This window comes from Rousettus aegyptiacus, unplaced genomic scaffold (assembly GCF_014176215.1).
Source record: "Rousettus aegyptiacus isolate mRouAeg1 unplaced genomic scaffold, mRouAeg1.p scaffold_m13_p_2, whole genome shotgun sequence".
Taxonomy (NCBI): domain Eukaryota; kingdom Metazoa; phylum Chordata; class Mammalia; order Chiroptera; family Pteropodidae; genus Rousettus; species Rousettus aegyptiacus.
This window is the reverse complement of record NW_023416295.1, coordinates 52,340,696-52,357,876: the sequence shown is the minus strand read 5'-3', so window position 1 is coordinate 52,357,876 and position 17,181 is coordinate 52,340,696. Positions and strand designations below refer to the sequence as shown.

General features: G+C 34.4%; 1 protein-coding gene and 2 pseudogenes across 5 annotated transcripts in view; 2 read left to right on the top strand and 1 right to left on the bottom strand.

Moving 5' to 3' along the window:
- SCN2A (sodium voltage-gated channel alpha subunit 2) overlaps positions 1–17,181 on the top strand; it is a 121,091-nt gene that overhangs the window by 54,595 nt on the left and 49,315 nt on the right. For all 5 annotated transcript variants that reach the window (XM_036236909.1, XM_036236912.1, XM_036236913.1 and 2 more), the window contains 6 exons: positions 1,076–1,139; positions 2,688–2,829; positions 2,970–3,176; positions 4,545–4,832; positions 9,009–9,353; positions 13,259–13,391. In XM_036236909.1, coding sequence (XP_036092802.1) covers positions 1,076–1,139; positions 2,688–2,829; positions 2,970–3,176; positions 4,545–4,832; positions 9,009–9,353; positions 13,259–13,391 — 1,179 coding nt within the window. The remainder of the gene's footprint in view (positions 1–1,075; positions 1,140–2,687; positions 2,830–2,969; positions 3,177–4,544; positions 4,833–9,008; positions 9,354–13,258; positions 13,392–17,181) is intronic.
- Positions 769–887, bottom strand: LOC118614809 (annotated as a pseudogene).
- LOC118614004 lies at positions 9,888–10,005 on the top strand (annotated as a pseudogene).

Below are 17,181 nucleotides of genomic sequence, written 5' to 3'. Positions count from 1 at the left end.
CATGTAGTAAGGTAAAGATCTAAAACTTTCTGCAAAACTATGACCTGGATTTCCCTGCATAATATATTCGGGTTTTCCTTGAATATAAGCTTTAAGTATTCCTAAAAACAACCATAATAATTTTTTGTGGGGAATATGTATGTATTTTTTTAATGTGTGTTAGTAAATATATAAATATGTATGTTTATGTATATGTATGTTTCTTGAGATCATCTTTGCAACTTGTTAAAGTTACATGTAAGACTAGAAACTAGATATATACTTGGAAAATATATATCTCCAAAGAAACAATTTATTTTGTTCATTTGAAAGGTAGTAATCAAGCCAAAACCCAAAAGAAAACACTTATTTACAGCATCATAGAAAGAGCAAATACTTAAGCCCACTTTTCACAGGAAATTAAGTCAAAATTGTCAGGAAAAAAAAAAAGTCTGAATCTATTTGAAGTCCAAGTAAAAAGTGTTTGTAAAGTAAAATTTTATTTACATAGAAGCAACAATGCTTCCCTTTTTCTCACTCTTTTTGCCAAGAAAACAGCCTTAATTTGACAGCTCTATTTTAAAAGTATCTCAAGCAATTTGAGTTCCTATTTGCAATAAATGTGGATATGAGATTGCTATACTAGATATGTTCTCCGAAATCTTTTTCTTTTTATTTATTTGTTTGTTTGTTTATTTATTTATTTTTAGGTGAGGCGACCCTTGGTTGACCTCACAGATTCCAAGGACCTTGTCAGCTTGCAATTACTTTTTTTTTTAATATATTTTACACCTACAGCACCTGGTCTTCCTAGGTTGTCTCCCATCCAAGCACTGACCAGGCCCAACCTTGCTTAGCTTCTGAGATCAGATGGGATCAGGCTTGTTCAGGGTAGCATGGCCCTAGACACTCTTTAAAGGAGATTTTCTAAACATTTGTTTAATTAAAAATGTTAAATTTTTAAATTATACGAATTTATTGTTTTATCCATTTCATTATGGTTGAAAAAATTGTAAGCTCTATTACCTAGACACAGTGGCTGAAGTGTTTTGAGGGTTTTTTAAATGATTCTTTCTGTTCCTCACTCTTTAAATAGGTCACTTTTATTTTTTGGAAGGGCAAAATGATGCTCTGCTTTGTGGCAACAGCTCAGATGCAGGGTAAGTGACGTTTCGTATTGAGTTTCAGTCCACACTGCTCCATCGGCCTTAATAACCTGCCACCTCCCACCCACGTGGCCCCTGCTCCCTCCACAGTCAAAGCCCTCCATAAATTCCACTTCACGCTAACTCTCAAAATAGCTGAGATAAGTGTGGATTCACACTTTCTTCACACACTCATATGCGGCAATTATTTTTCCATACTAGGTCACAGCTGATCTTCTAAATTAGTTTAATGGAAAATAGAAAAGTAGTACATACATATATATACATAAAAAGCTTAAGTTTATAGAATTCATAAGTGTGTACATTTGTAAATGTGACATTTTACATATGCTGATGTGATCTCCATGGCTTAAAATGTACCATCTCTGAAGAAATTGTCAATATCTGAAGCATGGTGAGTGTATATCTAGCATGTGTTAGCAAAGCGGTTAAGACCATTGACTGAAGAGTTTGCATGGAGTCAATTGAATACTGACTCCATTATATAATGTCACCTTTCTTTGCCTTATAGTTTCCTCATGTAATAAAGGGGTTTAATAGGGTGGCTGTGAGAATTAAATGGATTACATTTATAGCTATTACAGCACTCAATATGTGCTTTTAATTATAATGATTGATATCATGTGAACATTTGTTATTAAGAAGTATTGCATGTGGAGCTAAAGCTTAGGAAAATTCAGAGAAATAGTTACCTTTATCTATTTCACAAGATTTTAGGATCATAGACTTCTAGTGTTCTTTCTGTGGAAGATGATATGGTGGACATTAGTAACTAATACCTGTAGCAAAATTCCCAATGGTAATAGGCTTTTCATTTGACTTATATGGTAAAGATTGTACTGCATTTCTCCTTAGATCCCAGTGACAAGTAAAAGAGACTGATTTTAATTACTTGTCTGTACTGTACTAAATGTTTTACATACAATTTCTTATTTAATGCTTGTACCTTTGCGAGACAGGTTCTGTTACTAGCCCTTTTTTACATACGAAGTGCCCAAAGTTTAGCAAGGTTAGGAAACCTGCCCTGGATCAGGTAGCATGGAAGTTTCAGGCACAATATTGAGGCCAGGTCAGCTTGATCATCAAGGTCATAGGTCACTTTTTCCATGCAGAGTTATTTTCTCCTCTTAGTGTGCCCCCTCCCATCCTTTTTTCACCCTTCTTTTCTACTACCACAGTCACACGCACACGCTTCTGTTCTAGTTATCGTCAGTAAAAATCAATATTTTCCTTGTAAATTTATTTTTCTGTTCATGCCCGCAAGTCCCCAAAGGTATTAATCATGATATTATTGCTTTTATATGGAGACATGATAAACATAATAATGACAATTATGAATCACAGGGGAATTCACAAATAGACTTAATAGATTCTATTATTATATAAATCAGTCCACATAGTGCTGGGTTAACTCCTGGGTAAGGTAAGAGAAATCTACTTTCCCTAGTGTCAGATAAAATAGGTATTGGCATCTATAAAACCAGAAAGCCAGCCAGCATACTTGCAGTTACTGACTTCCTCTTTGCTTTAACCTAATTTCAGCCAGTGTCCAGAAGGATACATCTGCGTGAAGGCTGGTAGAAACCCCAACTATGGCTACACAAGTTTTGACACCTTCAGTTGGGCTTTCCTGTCCTTATTTCGTCTAATGACTCAAGACTTCTGGGAAAACCTTTATCAACTGGTGAGAACAGATGATATGATTCTTCTGGGAAGCATGAAATATTGAGATCAAAAGAATTGCTGTAAAATGCTTTATAACTTAAAGTATGAGCTCGCAACATTCTATATAAAATTTAATAAAATATATCTTCCATTTTACAGACACTACGTGCTGCTGGAAAAACATACATGATATTTTTCGTGCTGGTCATTTTCTTGGGCTCATTCTACCTTATAAATTTAATCCTGGCTGTGGTGGCCATGGCCTATGAGGAACAGAATCAGGCAACGCTCGAAGAGGCTGAACAGAAAGAAGCTGAATTTCAGCAGATGCTTGAACAGTTAAAAAAGCAACAAGAAGAAGCTCAGGTATAGTTAGCAAACAGAGCTCTTTTGTGTTTGTTTATCTCAGTTCTCTGACCACAATGATGAAGTCAGTGGCATTTAGTACTCAAAATCAGCAGTGGTTAAAATGACATTTAAAATAGGTCATAGGTGTTTGGTAAGTGTTAAGATTCTATTTGCTTATTAGGAAATTATTATTTTTATGTTGATAATTACTATCAATATTAATGACATCACGACCTGGAGATTTATAATTGCTTTATTAATATTTTTTCCTCCTGTATGATCCTTCATTTACTAAAGCTCACAAACTAGACCAACATGCCCTCAATTAAAATATTTTCTTAATTTTCTGGGGAAGAGAAATTCAGTTATAGTTGCTTCTTCATGAGTGTCACTAGAGGAGAGAAAGGTCAGAAAAGCATGGTTGAACTGAGAAGATTATTTCCTCGAGTCTGGAAAGACAAAGACCTATTTAATATTTTCTACTTGAAAAGTGTTTAAATGCAAGTTTGTGGGTTGCATAAGAAAAACACAGATGTGTAAACATCATAAATCACTACATTCCCTGCCTCCTACACTGTAAGTCCTTTAATTTATACTTGATGAGGTTTCAGAATAAGGCAAGTATTTCTTTAATTATATTTGCTGACTTAATGACATTAACTCATCAAATTGCCTATTTTTTGGCTTTTCTTGGATCTCAAGGACAGTTATCTTTTACCACTGAGTGTCTTGAATGTGTAAGAAAGGTCAGATAAATAAAACATACAGGGGCAGCAGCAACAAAATTGAATACTATGTCTTTCCAAAAACTGTACTATTGTAATTTGCAAATTCATTCAGATGCCATGATCTGCGATTCCCTTATATATAATCTGTAATATGTTTTTCTTGTGCATTTCTTAATAAAATTCTCAATTTAAGTCAAAGAGGGGAAAAAGGTTTATTAAAATAAAAAATACTAGACTGAATAAAATTCGATAATTTAGACTGGTACTAAAAGTCATTGCCGAGTGGAAGTGTGATGGATCAGGTTAAAATAGGAAACCTTTAATTCTTAAATTCTTTCCTTATTAAGATACTTTTTAAATCAGAGAAAAATTATTAAGGTATTTAAATGTCTTGCTCATATTATTAGAGAATTAGAAAGCATAGTGTGAGGCCAGAGCTTGAAGGTTTTCATCCAGGTCTCATGTATCATCTTCCATGTATCTGTTGATTTTAATTCTTTAATTGGTCTAACGACAATGCATTGTTTTCCAAAATATATGCCAGAATGAAGCATTGTTTTCCAAGATCATACTTGTGATACTAAAGATAAATTAAGCAATAACGTGGACAGTTTCTCAAAGTGTACATGCAACTCCCATTTACTTTGGGCCCTTGTAGGCAGCTGCAGCAGCAGCATCCGCTGAATCAAAAGACTTCAGTGGTGCTGGTGGGATAGGAGTGTTCTCAGAGAGTTCTTCGGTAGCATCAAAATTGAGCTCTAAGAGTGAAAAAGAGCTGAAAAACAGAAGAAAGAAAAAGAAACAGAAAGAACAGTCTGGAGAAGAAGAGAAGGAAGACGGAGTCCGCAAATCTGAATCTGAAGACAGCATTAGAAGAAAAGGTTTCCGTTTTTCCTTAGAAGGAAGCAGGCTGACGTATGAAAAGAGGTTTTCTTCTCCACACCAGGTAAAAATATTAGATTATATAAATTGCACTTTTTTAAAACTAGGGTAGAATTTGGTAGAGATAAACTACTTTTCCCCTAAATAACATAATATTTTCAGTGGTAGTGATCATCAAGTGTTGTGATTATCACCTCAGAGAATTTGTGAGTTTTAAAACATGTTGGGATCCCAGGAAAGCATTCTCAGAACGTCAATCCCCCTGGACTAAGGAAGGTTTGTGATTTTAAGGTTTTATTAAAGACTCAAACATCCCAGGGCAATTTTCCACATGAAGAATTGTCAGCAGATGTTTCCCATCCTTTCTTAGCTGCTGTGCCTGGACCCAGTGGACTGTTGGTTTTCTGGGTGGCAAGTTCCTTGAGCTGAACTGGGGACTCTTTCAGACCATCTATCTGTTTAGTTGTTCCCGTCCACATGCAAAGTTCATTTGAAGAGTGCATTCTTCATGCCCTCACTTCAAAGGGATCCAAAACAAAATTTCTCTAGAACTGTAGCTAAAATTCTTAGTAAGCATGCACTGAAGAAGATTTATGATACTCAATAAACAATGATGTTTAATTTCAGTTGATTATCTCTGTCTCATGTTTAACGTGGGACTTTCATTGAAACAATACTCTGATTTATATAGTGCACTAAATAAATGTTCACTGGCTGATGTACTAATATAAGCTGTTGAAAATTTGAAATTTAAGATCTCTAATTGTCTTTAAAATTACCAAGAGAATTACCAGAAATACACAGTTTCTCAGAAGACAGTTTCACCAGTAGTGAAACCTTAGTATCTATATAGTAACGATAACAGCTAGGACGACATTGATAGCAATGATGATAGCTAACACTTAAAACAATGCATTGCAATTTGCAATATAAACCCATGTAAGCCCCTCACTACAGCCCTCGGTAGGTACCATAATCATCATCCACAGTCTACACATTTGAAGAGGAGGGTTGTATTCTTTGTTCACTGTGTATTTTATGCTTGGCATTCTTTTACACAGTCATAATTAATGTTAACAGCCTTGATAGTATTATTTTCACTATTTTTTTTTTGGCTCTTTAAAGTTAAAGAATTGCCTAATGTCATATAGTTACTGAGGGCTGAAGTAGTATTTAAATCTGGCCTGACACTGAAATTCTTTGACTTTCCACCTTCTCAGGCCTACTAGTAAGAATATCTTTAAAGTTGAAAAGGAAGTCTACAAATTGATGTCATTTAAAAGATACATATATTTAGGATTCTACTTGCTCTTCATACATTTTATAGTATGCACAGTCTCACATAATCTTATATTTAATATATATAAATTTTTTATAGGTCGATCTGTTCAAGTCCAAATAACATTATGAGGGAAAATAAATTAAAGAATTAATGGATTTGAATTTATATTAAAATAGAATTTATTTTTAAGTAAATATCAACATTTACTCATTCTCATTCATGTTGCCATGGTTGTAATTTCATTCGTGGAGATATTAATTTTAATAAATTTGATTTCCTTAAAAATCAACCCCCTTTTTTACAGCATTGGTCATTTTGAAAAGGAAGGAAGGAAGAAGAGGGGAGGAAGGGAGGGAGAGTAGGAAGGAGGGGAGAAAGAAGATATATTCTATGAGATAAAATTGCCTAAATTTGAAACTGCAGATCAGCAGTTCCAAAGAGTCTCTCCAATTTTTTTTTTTCCAAATCCAGTAAAAATAACTGTAGGTAAAATAGTGAAGCCTGAAAAGGTTAGGCTCTGTTCTTCCTCTTTCTGCAAATTTTGCTTACAGACATAACATTTTCCCAGTACTATCTTCTTCGGACCTCCATTTCCTAGCTAGTTGAACATTATAAGTGATCATCGAATTATATAAATTGCAATGTTTGGCTGGAATTGATATTTGCTTCTTAAGTGGTATCTGTATTTAAAAGGAGAAAGACTTTTTTTTTAACCTAAAAAAGAAATAGTCAAACAAATAGCTAAGAAGGTGGAGCGGGAAATGGAAAGAGAGAGAGAAAGAGAAAGAGAAGGAGGAGAGAGAAAAAGAGTGAGAAGAAGGGTGGGAGGGAGAATCTGGAATTTACACTAATCCCATTTAGCAAGTCCCTGGAAGTAACACCAAAAATATCAAGCTAGGCAAAGTTTCTTAACCTGGGTATGGTGATGAAAGGTCTATTGGTTTTATTAGATTTTTCAAGGGTCCAAGACTCCAAAGTATTAAAAAATATTAGTTTGTGATGACATGATAGAAACAGTTATGTTGGTAAACATTTCTACTTTCATATTGAAAAAAATATAATGTAGGCTTTACTTCAAGATTATAATTTTCTTAATAGAGTAGGTGAATTGCACAAAATATTTCTTAGACTTCACTTTGACTTATTAGTATGTGAGAGGGGAGAGAACGAAATCAGGAGTTTAATTTCTAGTCAAGTCCCAAGACAATCTGGATATTTTATTTTGAATATTTTATAAGATACAGTCGACCTTCAGTTATTTTATTCCCTATTCATAATAAACCAAGACCTTTTACTTTTTAGAGACTGATTTCTTGTGGCAGACTTTTCTTACTGACTATCCTTTGTTTGTGGCACAGTATTTGATTGCAATGGATTTATATAATTAATTAAGCAATAGAAGTTGATGCTAACAGATGGGACGCAATCATTTTGCATAAAATTATCCTATGTAAACTATGCTTTTATGTGGCATGATTCACCTTTGAACCTTGAGAAATTTTGTGTGCTATTTTATAACTTATTTTTCTCCAAAGCTTCTATTGCCACTAATTGAATAGAGTACTTTTAAGTTAAAATGTAATTATTGGCATTATTTCTCAGTAGGCATTATTGAAAAAATTATTTTTTTCTTAAAAGATAATTAAAAGCATACTTACTGTCAGGGAATGTAAAAAATGTATAGGTATAAATTATTTTAGGTAGCTTTAAATCTTTTGGAGAAAAACTCAGACTAATAATATTTAAATAATGAAATAAATATTCTTTCTATTAGTAATCATAAGAACCCGCCTCAAGCTCTCTTTAGTAAAAAGAGAGGACTTTTATATCATGTTAATAATATTTGTGAGTAGCTTTAGTCATGGCTGAACCCAAGGGCTCATAGCACATTTTTATGACCAAGTATTCCTCCATATCTCAGCCCAAGTAGCTCCAGTATGGTGGCAAGATGCCCACTGCAGCTCCACATTTAAATTCAATATTTTTAGCAACCTTAATTGAAAATACACCTCTTTCCCAACAACTGTGAGAGAAAGAGATGGCTGCCAATGGACCATGCAGTGTCCCTGCCCATCTTGAAACCATTCTCTATGACCGGAAGTATGAAATATAATCATTGGCTAGGCCTGAGAATCATTTCTCAAAAATAGTCCTAGTATTATCAAAAGAAGAAGGAGAAATAGATATCGGACCAGGAGAAACAAGTGTTCGCTACAGCTAAGTCATAAAATTAGACTAGTAATAAACAGGAAGTGATTCATTGTGCTTGGCGCTGCAGTGCTTAAGAATCAAGGTAAACAGCATGATGGTAGTGACAATGTAGCCACTTAGAAAATTGTTAAATGACCAGATACTTAGTGAAAACCAAGTTTTTGTAAATATGATGTCCTTCGGATTTCTTGAGATACACAGAAGAGTAAAAATCAGGGAATGAATCATACAGTTCATGCTATAATTAAATAGATCTACTAGCAAGATTAATTTTATTTTCCTCTGTGGTAAGATCTGCATCAGGGTGTGGTCACTAGTGAGCTCTTACTGGGTATATTTTTGGCTTTAAAAGATGGTAATGTAGATGTATATTTTAATTACTTTCCATTAGATTGTTAAATGAGGTTAGCCTATAGAGAGGGGCTTAGCAAAAATTTTTAGTCCTACGAGCGAGTAATGAGACTAAACAATGTTGAGGGGTGCTTGTGACTATCTTAAGGCACGAGTAAAGTAAAAGAAAATGACAGAAAAAGAAAAATGAAGACAGGGAGAAAAAGAGAAAGCAAAGAGGCAAACCTAGTTGAGATCCACCAGCAGGTACCATGGAAGCCCATAGTTCCACCTGTCCAAGGACTTTCCCCTAGGTAAGTCAACCATTCTGAAACAATGAGTCAAGCCTCACATTTTTCAGGATGCCAGCTCAATTCTGTTCTTTTGTTTGTTTGTTTTCTTTCTTGTTATTCATAGTCTTTATTGAGCATTCGTGGCTCCCTTTTCTCTCCAAGACGCAACAGTAGGGCGAGCCTTTTTAGCTTCAGAGGTCGAGCAAAGGATATTGGCTCTGAGAATGACTTTGCCGATGATGAGCACAGCACCTTTGAAGACAATGACAGCCGAAGAGACTCTCTGTTTGTACCACACAGACATGGAGAGCGTCGCCACAGCAACGTCAGCCAGGCCAGCCGTGCCTCCAGGGTGCTCCCCATTCTGCCCATGAATGGGAAGATGCACAGCGCTGTGGATTGCAATGGCGTGGTCTCCCTTGTTGGGGGTCCTTCCCTCACATCTCCCATTGGACAGCTCCTGCCAGAGGTGAGGCCAGTGGAAACTACAGCTGTCAGGAAGGGAGCTGAGGCTGGTGAAAGCTGGAGTGTTTTGAGTTTCCCATCTAAGAATTTTGCTGAGTCTATTGTTCAAAGACTAGGGTTCAATCAAGCTATAAACTTATTTTGTCAAATTGTTCTATTCAGACTTTTCTACAAGTTAATTAAAAATATAGGTTGGGTATCATAGAATATAATTAGAAGTATCCCTTATCATTATTACTACAGTTTGAAACATGGCAAAAAGCACAGCAATAATTTATCAAGCATACGTTTAATTAATATAATCAAGTTAAATGCAAGAAATGATACCAGTAATGCTCATCTGAAGGATCTTATTATCACTGTTCCTTTAAAAGGAGAATTTGACACTTCCACTTGAAGTGGATACTATTACTAAATATATCAAAATCCCGTAGTGCAACATTCTTTCTCTTTGCAGGTCAGAGTGTTATAACATTTTTAGCACTCACTCAGATGACCCCGGCCATTGTACATTTGTGTGGTTTAGAAGTCAATCGGAGTTTATGGCCATGCTAGCCTGAACAAGCCCGATCCCATCTGATCTCGGAAGCTAAGCAGGGTCGGACTTGGTTAGTACTTGGATGGGAGGCCACCTAGGAAGATCAGGTCTATAGGCATAAAAAAATTAAAAAATAAGGGATCGTAAACTGTCAAGGTCCTTGTGCAAAAAAAAAAAAAAACTCAGAGTAGCTGGTAAAGTCACGTGTTATAGTTTTTAGAGCATATTTCAATTTTCATATTACTTTCATTAATTTTTTTTTTTTTTTGTAAACAAATTGGCCCTAAATCAAGTCTATGGAAAAGGGTCTCAATTAAGTGCCAGGCATTTATAGGGATATATTGTTGACATTTCCTTTGTAGAACATGTTACTTTTTAAATATGATATTAAATAAGACTTTATTTGCCAATATAAAAATGTTCTAGCAATGCCATTTGGTAGCATTTTATAGTTTTCTGAATCATATTAAAATTTTCTTTGTATTAATATTTTTTACACAATTCCATTTATTATAATTAAACAAGCTTCTTAAGCCACAGTAAGGTTGTATGGAGTCAGCTTTCAGTCACTTAAGAGAGGAACTTCTTACCTTGGATTATAGAAATAGATATTGATCTTCTTGACTTTTTTTTCTCTTGACTTCTCTCACCACTTTATCCCAGGGAAATGTTCAAGTATCCTGGGGTCAAATCAAATCATGAAAAATGTGGAACTTTATAGTGAAGGAACCAATAATGCAGAGGGAATGTCAACTTCTCTTTTAAAATAATCATAGTTAACTATGTACCAGACGCCGTCCAGAACACTTTACATGTGTTAATTCATTTAATCCTCACAACAACCCTTCATCATAGTTACTAATGTTATCCCCATTGTACAGAGCAGGAAACTAAACTCTGTGCATTGTGAAGCTAAGATATGATCCCAGATATCCTGGTTACTAAACCCATTTTATCCACATTGCAATATTGCCTCCCATTGAATATACATATATTTTTTATTTTCTTAAATGGAAAAGAAGAGATGGCTAAGAAAACAAGCACTTTCATTTAAACCCAGCATTTCTCAAAAAAAAATTCACCCTTAGACTACTTACATCGAATATTTTGGGATGCATCTTAAAAATGAAGATTCTTCATTTTCCCCTCCCCCCATCTGTGTCAACCACCATTCTACTGTCTGCTTCTATGAGTCTGATGGTCAAAGGGTACAGAATTTCAACTATGCAAGTAAATAAGTTCTGGAGATCTACCATATGGCATAGTACCTAGAGTTAACAATACTATATCGTATACTTAAAATTTGCTAAAAATGTAGATCTTACATTAAGTGTTCTTCCCACATATAACAACAATAATGTAATAAAGGGAGTGAAAGGAAATTTTGGAAGGCGATGGAAATGTTTATGACCTTGATGGTGGTGATAGTTGAGGTTGTATACTAATCCCCAAACTCACTGTGTTGTACATATTAAATATATACAGCATTTTACATATCAATCATTCCTCAATAAAGTGGTTTAAAGAAAAAAAATGGAGATTCCTGGGTCAATCAAGACTTACTCAGACCAAAAGCCTGAGAACAAAGTCAGGGAATCTTCTTTCTGAACAAGCATTCCACATGGTTCTTACACATAATAAAGTGTGAACACCACTGATCTCGATAAATGTTAATTGAGCAAACAAAAACAAACGTACAACTTTATTGCATAAATACACAGAGAGTGTTACTCTGTCAGAAAATATTTAGCATTTATCAGTAATTATCATAAAATTCCTGTTCTATCAGAAAGGATGGACTAAATCTCTGAAGACAAAACGGGGCTAGACTGAAGCAAAGCCTAGTGTGGTCCTTCTATTGCCAGTTCCTTCATGTCTATTCTTCAATCTTATAGTCAGGTGCTGTGAGGCAGGGCACTGCACTTTGGTGCAGCATGAGCTGAAGGTGCAGAGAGAAGTAGGCTGTGAGACTGTGAGGGGAAATGAGAACAGAAAATAAACAGCTGTAGGCAAGTTAACACCCTCCAAAGCACGTCATATCTAGAACTTTGCAGGTAAATTCAATTGAAACAATTTAACTTAAATAATTTCCTCAGTAATATCATTAGAGGTTTTGGAATCTCTCATTAAAAAATTAAATGAAGCTAGGATTATTGCACATATTGTTCTGTATAACATAGCAAAGAATAGAAGACCTTTAAGCAACTCTATTTTTTTCTTTAAAAAACTTTGCTTCTCTCTGATCAGGCAAAATATTTTAAATTCTGAGAAATAACCTTTTGATTTCAAAGAGCTTTAATTTCAGAGGAGGTTATTTTTTTTTCACTAATTTTACTTCTGTTTTGGCATGAAATTAATTGTATCACCTATACAGATGTTTATCACCATTAATGATAATCACATCAATTGAGTGGTAACTTTGCTTTGAATATATATATGCGCTAGAGGTATGCAGGTTAATAAAAATAATGTTACTCGTATCAGAATGAGGTCTGAGTAGATGAACAGAGGAATTATATTGCTATTTTAGAAATAGGGAAAATCCTCAAAAAACGACTTCTTATTTATTATTAGCACTCAGACCTGCATTTGAAATGCTTGAGTTTTGCCCTTTTTTCCCTGTGATAATTAACTTTATTGTTTGATCTCCTAAAGTAGGAATAAATTTCTGCCCCATTTTGAAATTCTAGAATAGAAAATATCAAATCATCATATCATTGTTAAAAATTGAAGACCCCCAAATTGGTATTATCACCTTAAGTTAGAGTTTCAATGCCAAGGATTGATTGTTTTGTGGATGAAACTCTCGTAAATGTAAGACAAAATTATAAATTAGTTGTAATATTCCGTTTTATTATTAAAGATGTTGGGAAATGTTACCTAACTATAATAAACAAAAACATTTTATAGTGGAGTTCACAGTTTAAGGGAACTCTACTGATGCATATTAGGGAACCCTTAAAAATTATTTTCATACATTAAACCAAATGTGTGTGTATAAAGATCTAATATCTCAACCTGAGAGTAAATTAAGGAACACCATGTTTCAATCTGAAGTCTAATTGGGATTGGTTGAAATACTAAAAGGTTATCTATCCAATAGTAGGCATGGTCCCTCTAGCCCAAAGCTCCAAGATGGAGGAATTAGAAAAGTCCATCCCAATTGCAAACCCAGGCATTCCTGAAAGCTGAAAATCTGATAGGCTTTCAAACACTTCCCAAGAATGATGGATGATTCCAGCAATGTCCTAATGAGCTGTTTACATCTGAGAAAGGATGGTGACCATTTAGTTAAGTAGCACCTATTATAGGAACACTTTTGGTTTTGCTGCTCTTAATAATAGTTATTCCATCTGAAATTTTATTTTTAGGGCACGACTACTGAAACAGAAATAAAAAAGAGACGATCCAGTTCTTATCATGTTTCCATGGATTTACTGGAAGATCCTGCAGCAAGGCAAAGGACAATGAGTATAGCTAGTATTTTGACCAACACCATGGAAGGTATGTCAAAGGTCTTACAGCATAGCTACTTTGTAGTACTTTGGTAATGATGGAAACAATAGTTTCATAAATTCCAAGAAAATTACTTCTGACTTGATGCCACATTATCATTATGTCTTTTACTAAATAAAAATAAAATCCATGTACATCACATGGATTCTATCATCTCTTATAGATTTTTACCTTCAGCCTCCAGGAAGCTACTGCAAATTCAAGGTATACTTGGAATACTTTCATAGATTAAATTCTAAACTGTTGAAGTTTGTCATGTGTATGACATTGAAAGGAGTGTAATGATAAATGTTTATTTTTATAATGATGCTAATCAATTTGAATTGTATTTACTGCCTTAGATACAAGCTATAAAATCATTTGATTTAATCCAAAATGTAAATGAAAAATGTAAATTAGAGTTTAGCAGTCTGGATCTTATAGTGCCAAAATAAAGGCTTTGGGGACAACTTGATCTATGATCATTTCTTGGCTCTTTCATGTGTTAAGTGTGTTAGCTTATGACTCTAAACTTCATTTCTCTATAATTTTAATGTGGATAATGGTGCTTAGGCATAAGATTGTTATAAGGATTAAAAGAGGCATCATGTATAAAGCACCTATGTACGTGGTATGCAGATGGAAATCAGTAGATATTATCATTATTAGTTGTTTTATTTTTGTTGTTTTTGTTAATTACATGTTTGTGCTTTTCCAAACTGTAAGTGAATTCGATCGACAACTATCAACTTCAAATACTTGGAAAATACTTTCATATAAAATACATTTTATCCTCCTCCCTTATCCTCTTTTCCCTTTTTCTCCTGTTCTCTTACAGCCCCTCCCTTTCCACCCCCTCCCAAGTGTGTGAGTGCATGTGTCTATAGATGTGTCGAAGGAAAATGAAAGATGGAGAATGAGAGAGTATGTACATGTGACTTTCTTATTTTTATTTATAGTTTCTCTTAATATCGGATAGATTCTTGGAATAATTATTTTCCAATCTGAATGGAAAAAATCCTGTGATGCTAATACCAATGCCAAAAACCTAAAAGTCACAGTCAGAAAGAACTCACAGTGTAGATGACCATATATATCACAACCATGTCAGTATTACAAGACCCAATTTTCATAATGTCCTAATGCAGTATCAGAAATCTTTTCACTGATTTCTATGGAATATTAAACTCAGTACGTTCTTCCCCAACCTCGCCTGCGTTAGCTTGCACTCCTTCTTCCCCCCCAGCTGCCAGTAGCTTGCTCCTCCCTGTCCCTCCAGGTAAATCTTTTGAAGATTCTCTGGTCTTCTGCTCCTTGCCATAGCAAAACCACTGAGAGGAAGCTGCCAGTGGTTCTGCTACAGATGTCAGCAGCATGTCTGCTCCCTAAAGCAAGAAGTAGAGAAGGAGACAGGGTAAGTCTAAATCAACAGTCCTACTTTGCACTTCTGATAGCATTAAGTTTGACCTAACGTAAGAAATTACATAATAAACACCAGACCACCAAAACATTGAACTTGTCCACTAATTAAGACAGGAGTTCAAAATGAGTGTACCCACTGGCCCTCCATGGGAATGTGTCTCATGGAGTTACTTAGGAGGAAAAAGGTGTCCTAAAAATAAATATTACTGAGGAAGCAAGAGACTGAGTGTTTGGCTTTAATATCTGCAGAACTTTTGACTTTATATTTTTATAGGGAGTTTTTATGTTTTTCATTGACTGTATAGCATGAAAAGCTTTTTTTTTTCATTATTCTATTATGTTTAAACACTTTGAATGTGGCATTGATCAAGGTTGGTCGTTAGCAATACTTAGGATACACATGCATACTAGAGCTGTCTTTAATATACAGTCCTTTTTTTGTTCCTGAAAAGATGGAAAGGTATCTTAGGTTGACATAATCTGTTTATTTGGGATCCTTTCTTCTAAGTCTAATCCCTTTCCCTTTTTGTGAAGCAGGCTTGTTGATCCAGCTGTCAACTTTTGTTTTCCTCCTTTTGAACTACAGCTAAGTCTTCATTGTCCAGGGTATGAATGGCCAGCCTCCTCCTTAATGAAACTGTAGGAGATGAGTAAAAACGAATTATTTGCTTTTCATCTTTTTTAAATGCAAAAACCATATAGAGATATTTCCTTGTCACACCTTTGGGAAAAATAGTGGGAGGATGAGTTAGAAGCAACGGAGGAATTCAGAAAAACCGGCAAAAGTCTAAACTGATGATTCTGAGTGTGTATAACCCACACAGGAATAATGGAGAGATGGCTGTAGTTCTCTCCTGAGTGCTTTGTTTGTTTCAAAATGTAAGATTCTTTCTCTCTCTCTCTCTCTCTCTCTCTCTCTCTCTCTCTCTCTCTTTTTTTGGCATGAATAATTGAATTTTTTTTTTTTTTTTTAGAACTTAAACAGCTTTGCTCCACTTTTTCCTGGTGTCAATCAAGATGAACAACCCCGGGCTGAATTTCCTCTTTTGAACTTTTATCCATTTTTTTTTTTCCTATACAATTCCTATTTGCTTCTGTTTATCTACTAAATGACAGGTCACATTTTAAAAAATACTCTGTGCACAAAGAGATTTTTTCATTTCTCATTTACTGTCAATGATAATATCTTTTTATGTTCAGCATAAACATAAGGTTATTTGGAAGTCTTAAAAGCATCTACAAAGTAACTAGTGCATAATAATCATGTTTATATTTTTCCTCTGAGTAACAACACAACTATTCTTTATTGTTTACAAAATTACATATTAAAAGAAATGGAATAAACCATGCACTGGAAGAGTTTCAATATCTAAAGAGACAATTGAAGAATCTACCTCTAATGGAATTCTGTTAAAAATAAACAGGAAATTAATTTACTCTGTGGAAGTGGTAAACTTTATAGCATTAGTTAGTAGTGAATGTTTATCAGCAGAATGAAAAGGTCATTACCTATGTTTGCATTTGTCCATTCCATATTTAGTTTCTACTAAACTGTACCAGGTTTAGAGGGATATTCCAGTTCCCACAGTAGTAATACTAACGCTACTGACCAAAGTCAATTATGCCGTAAATGAAAAAAGAATTTTTTCCTCTATTTTAGTGCTAAGAAGTAGTGGTCTCATTTAACAGAGCAAGTAGTAGGATGTGCAGTAATGATATTGGCAGAAAACATTTTGTATCCTTTTCCCACTCAAGAGTTGATTGAGAGATGATCTTACCAAAGGAGGAGAGTAGATAATGTCCTACTTCCTAATTCCTCAAAATTCTTTTTCCAACATTTATCAAGTTTCAGTATTTTCAGTATCACCTTAAAAATCTGGGCATTTCTATCTTCTCCTATTATTTTGTTAAAATTCTTGAAATCATTGTACTTTTTTTCTAAATAAATGTTTTAATAGGAAATAGTATATCATAAGTTCATAAGTTTGGTGTGCTAATTATACAGTTTAATACGTAAATACATACCATGAAAATTTGTGAATTGTACATATATTTCACCTAAAGTCTTCTTATATTTTATTTCTAGTACGTAAGTCCCATTTTGTGAAACATGGATTTATGCTAATAGTGAGAATCCTGGTTTCTTAAGGTAGAAATATTCCCTCTTCTTTTGTGTCCTCTAGTTAAATTAAGAAATCTAGAGAAAAGGAATCTTGTTGAGTTCAATATGCAAGCCTATATTTAATAAGGCTTAACTAGAAACTATTAAACTAAGACTAGTGACAGAGATAAAACTATCACATTAAAAGACCCCTAAAAACATATGTACTCCAAGAAAATGAGATTCAGTATGACTAATAAAGGTTTTTAGGAGGTC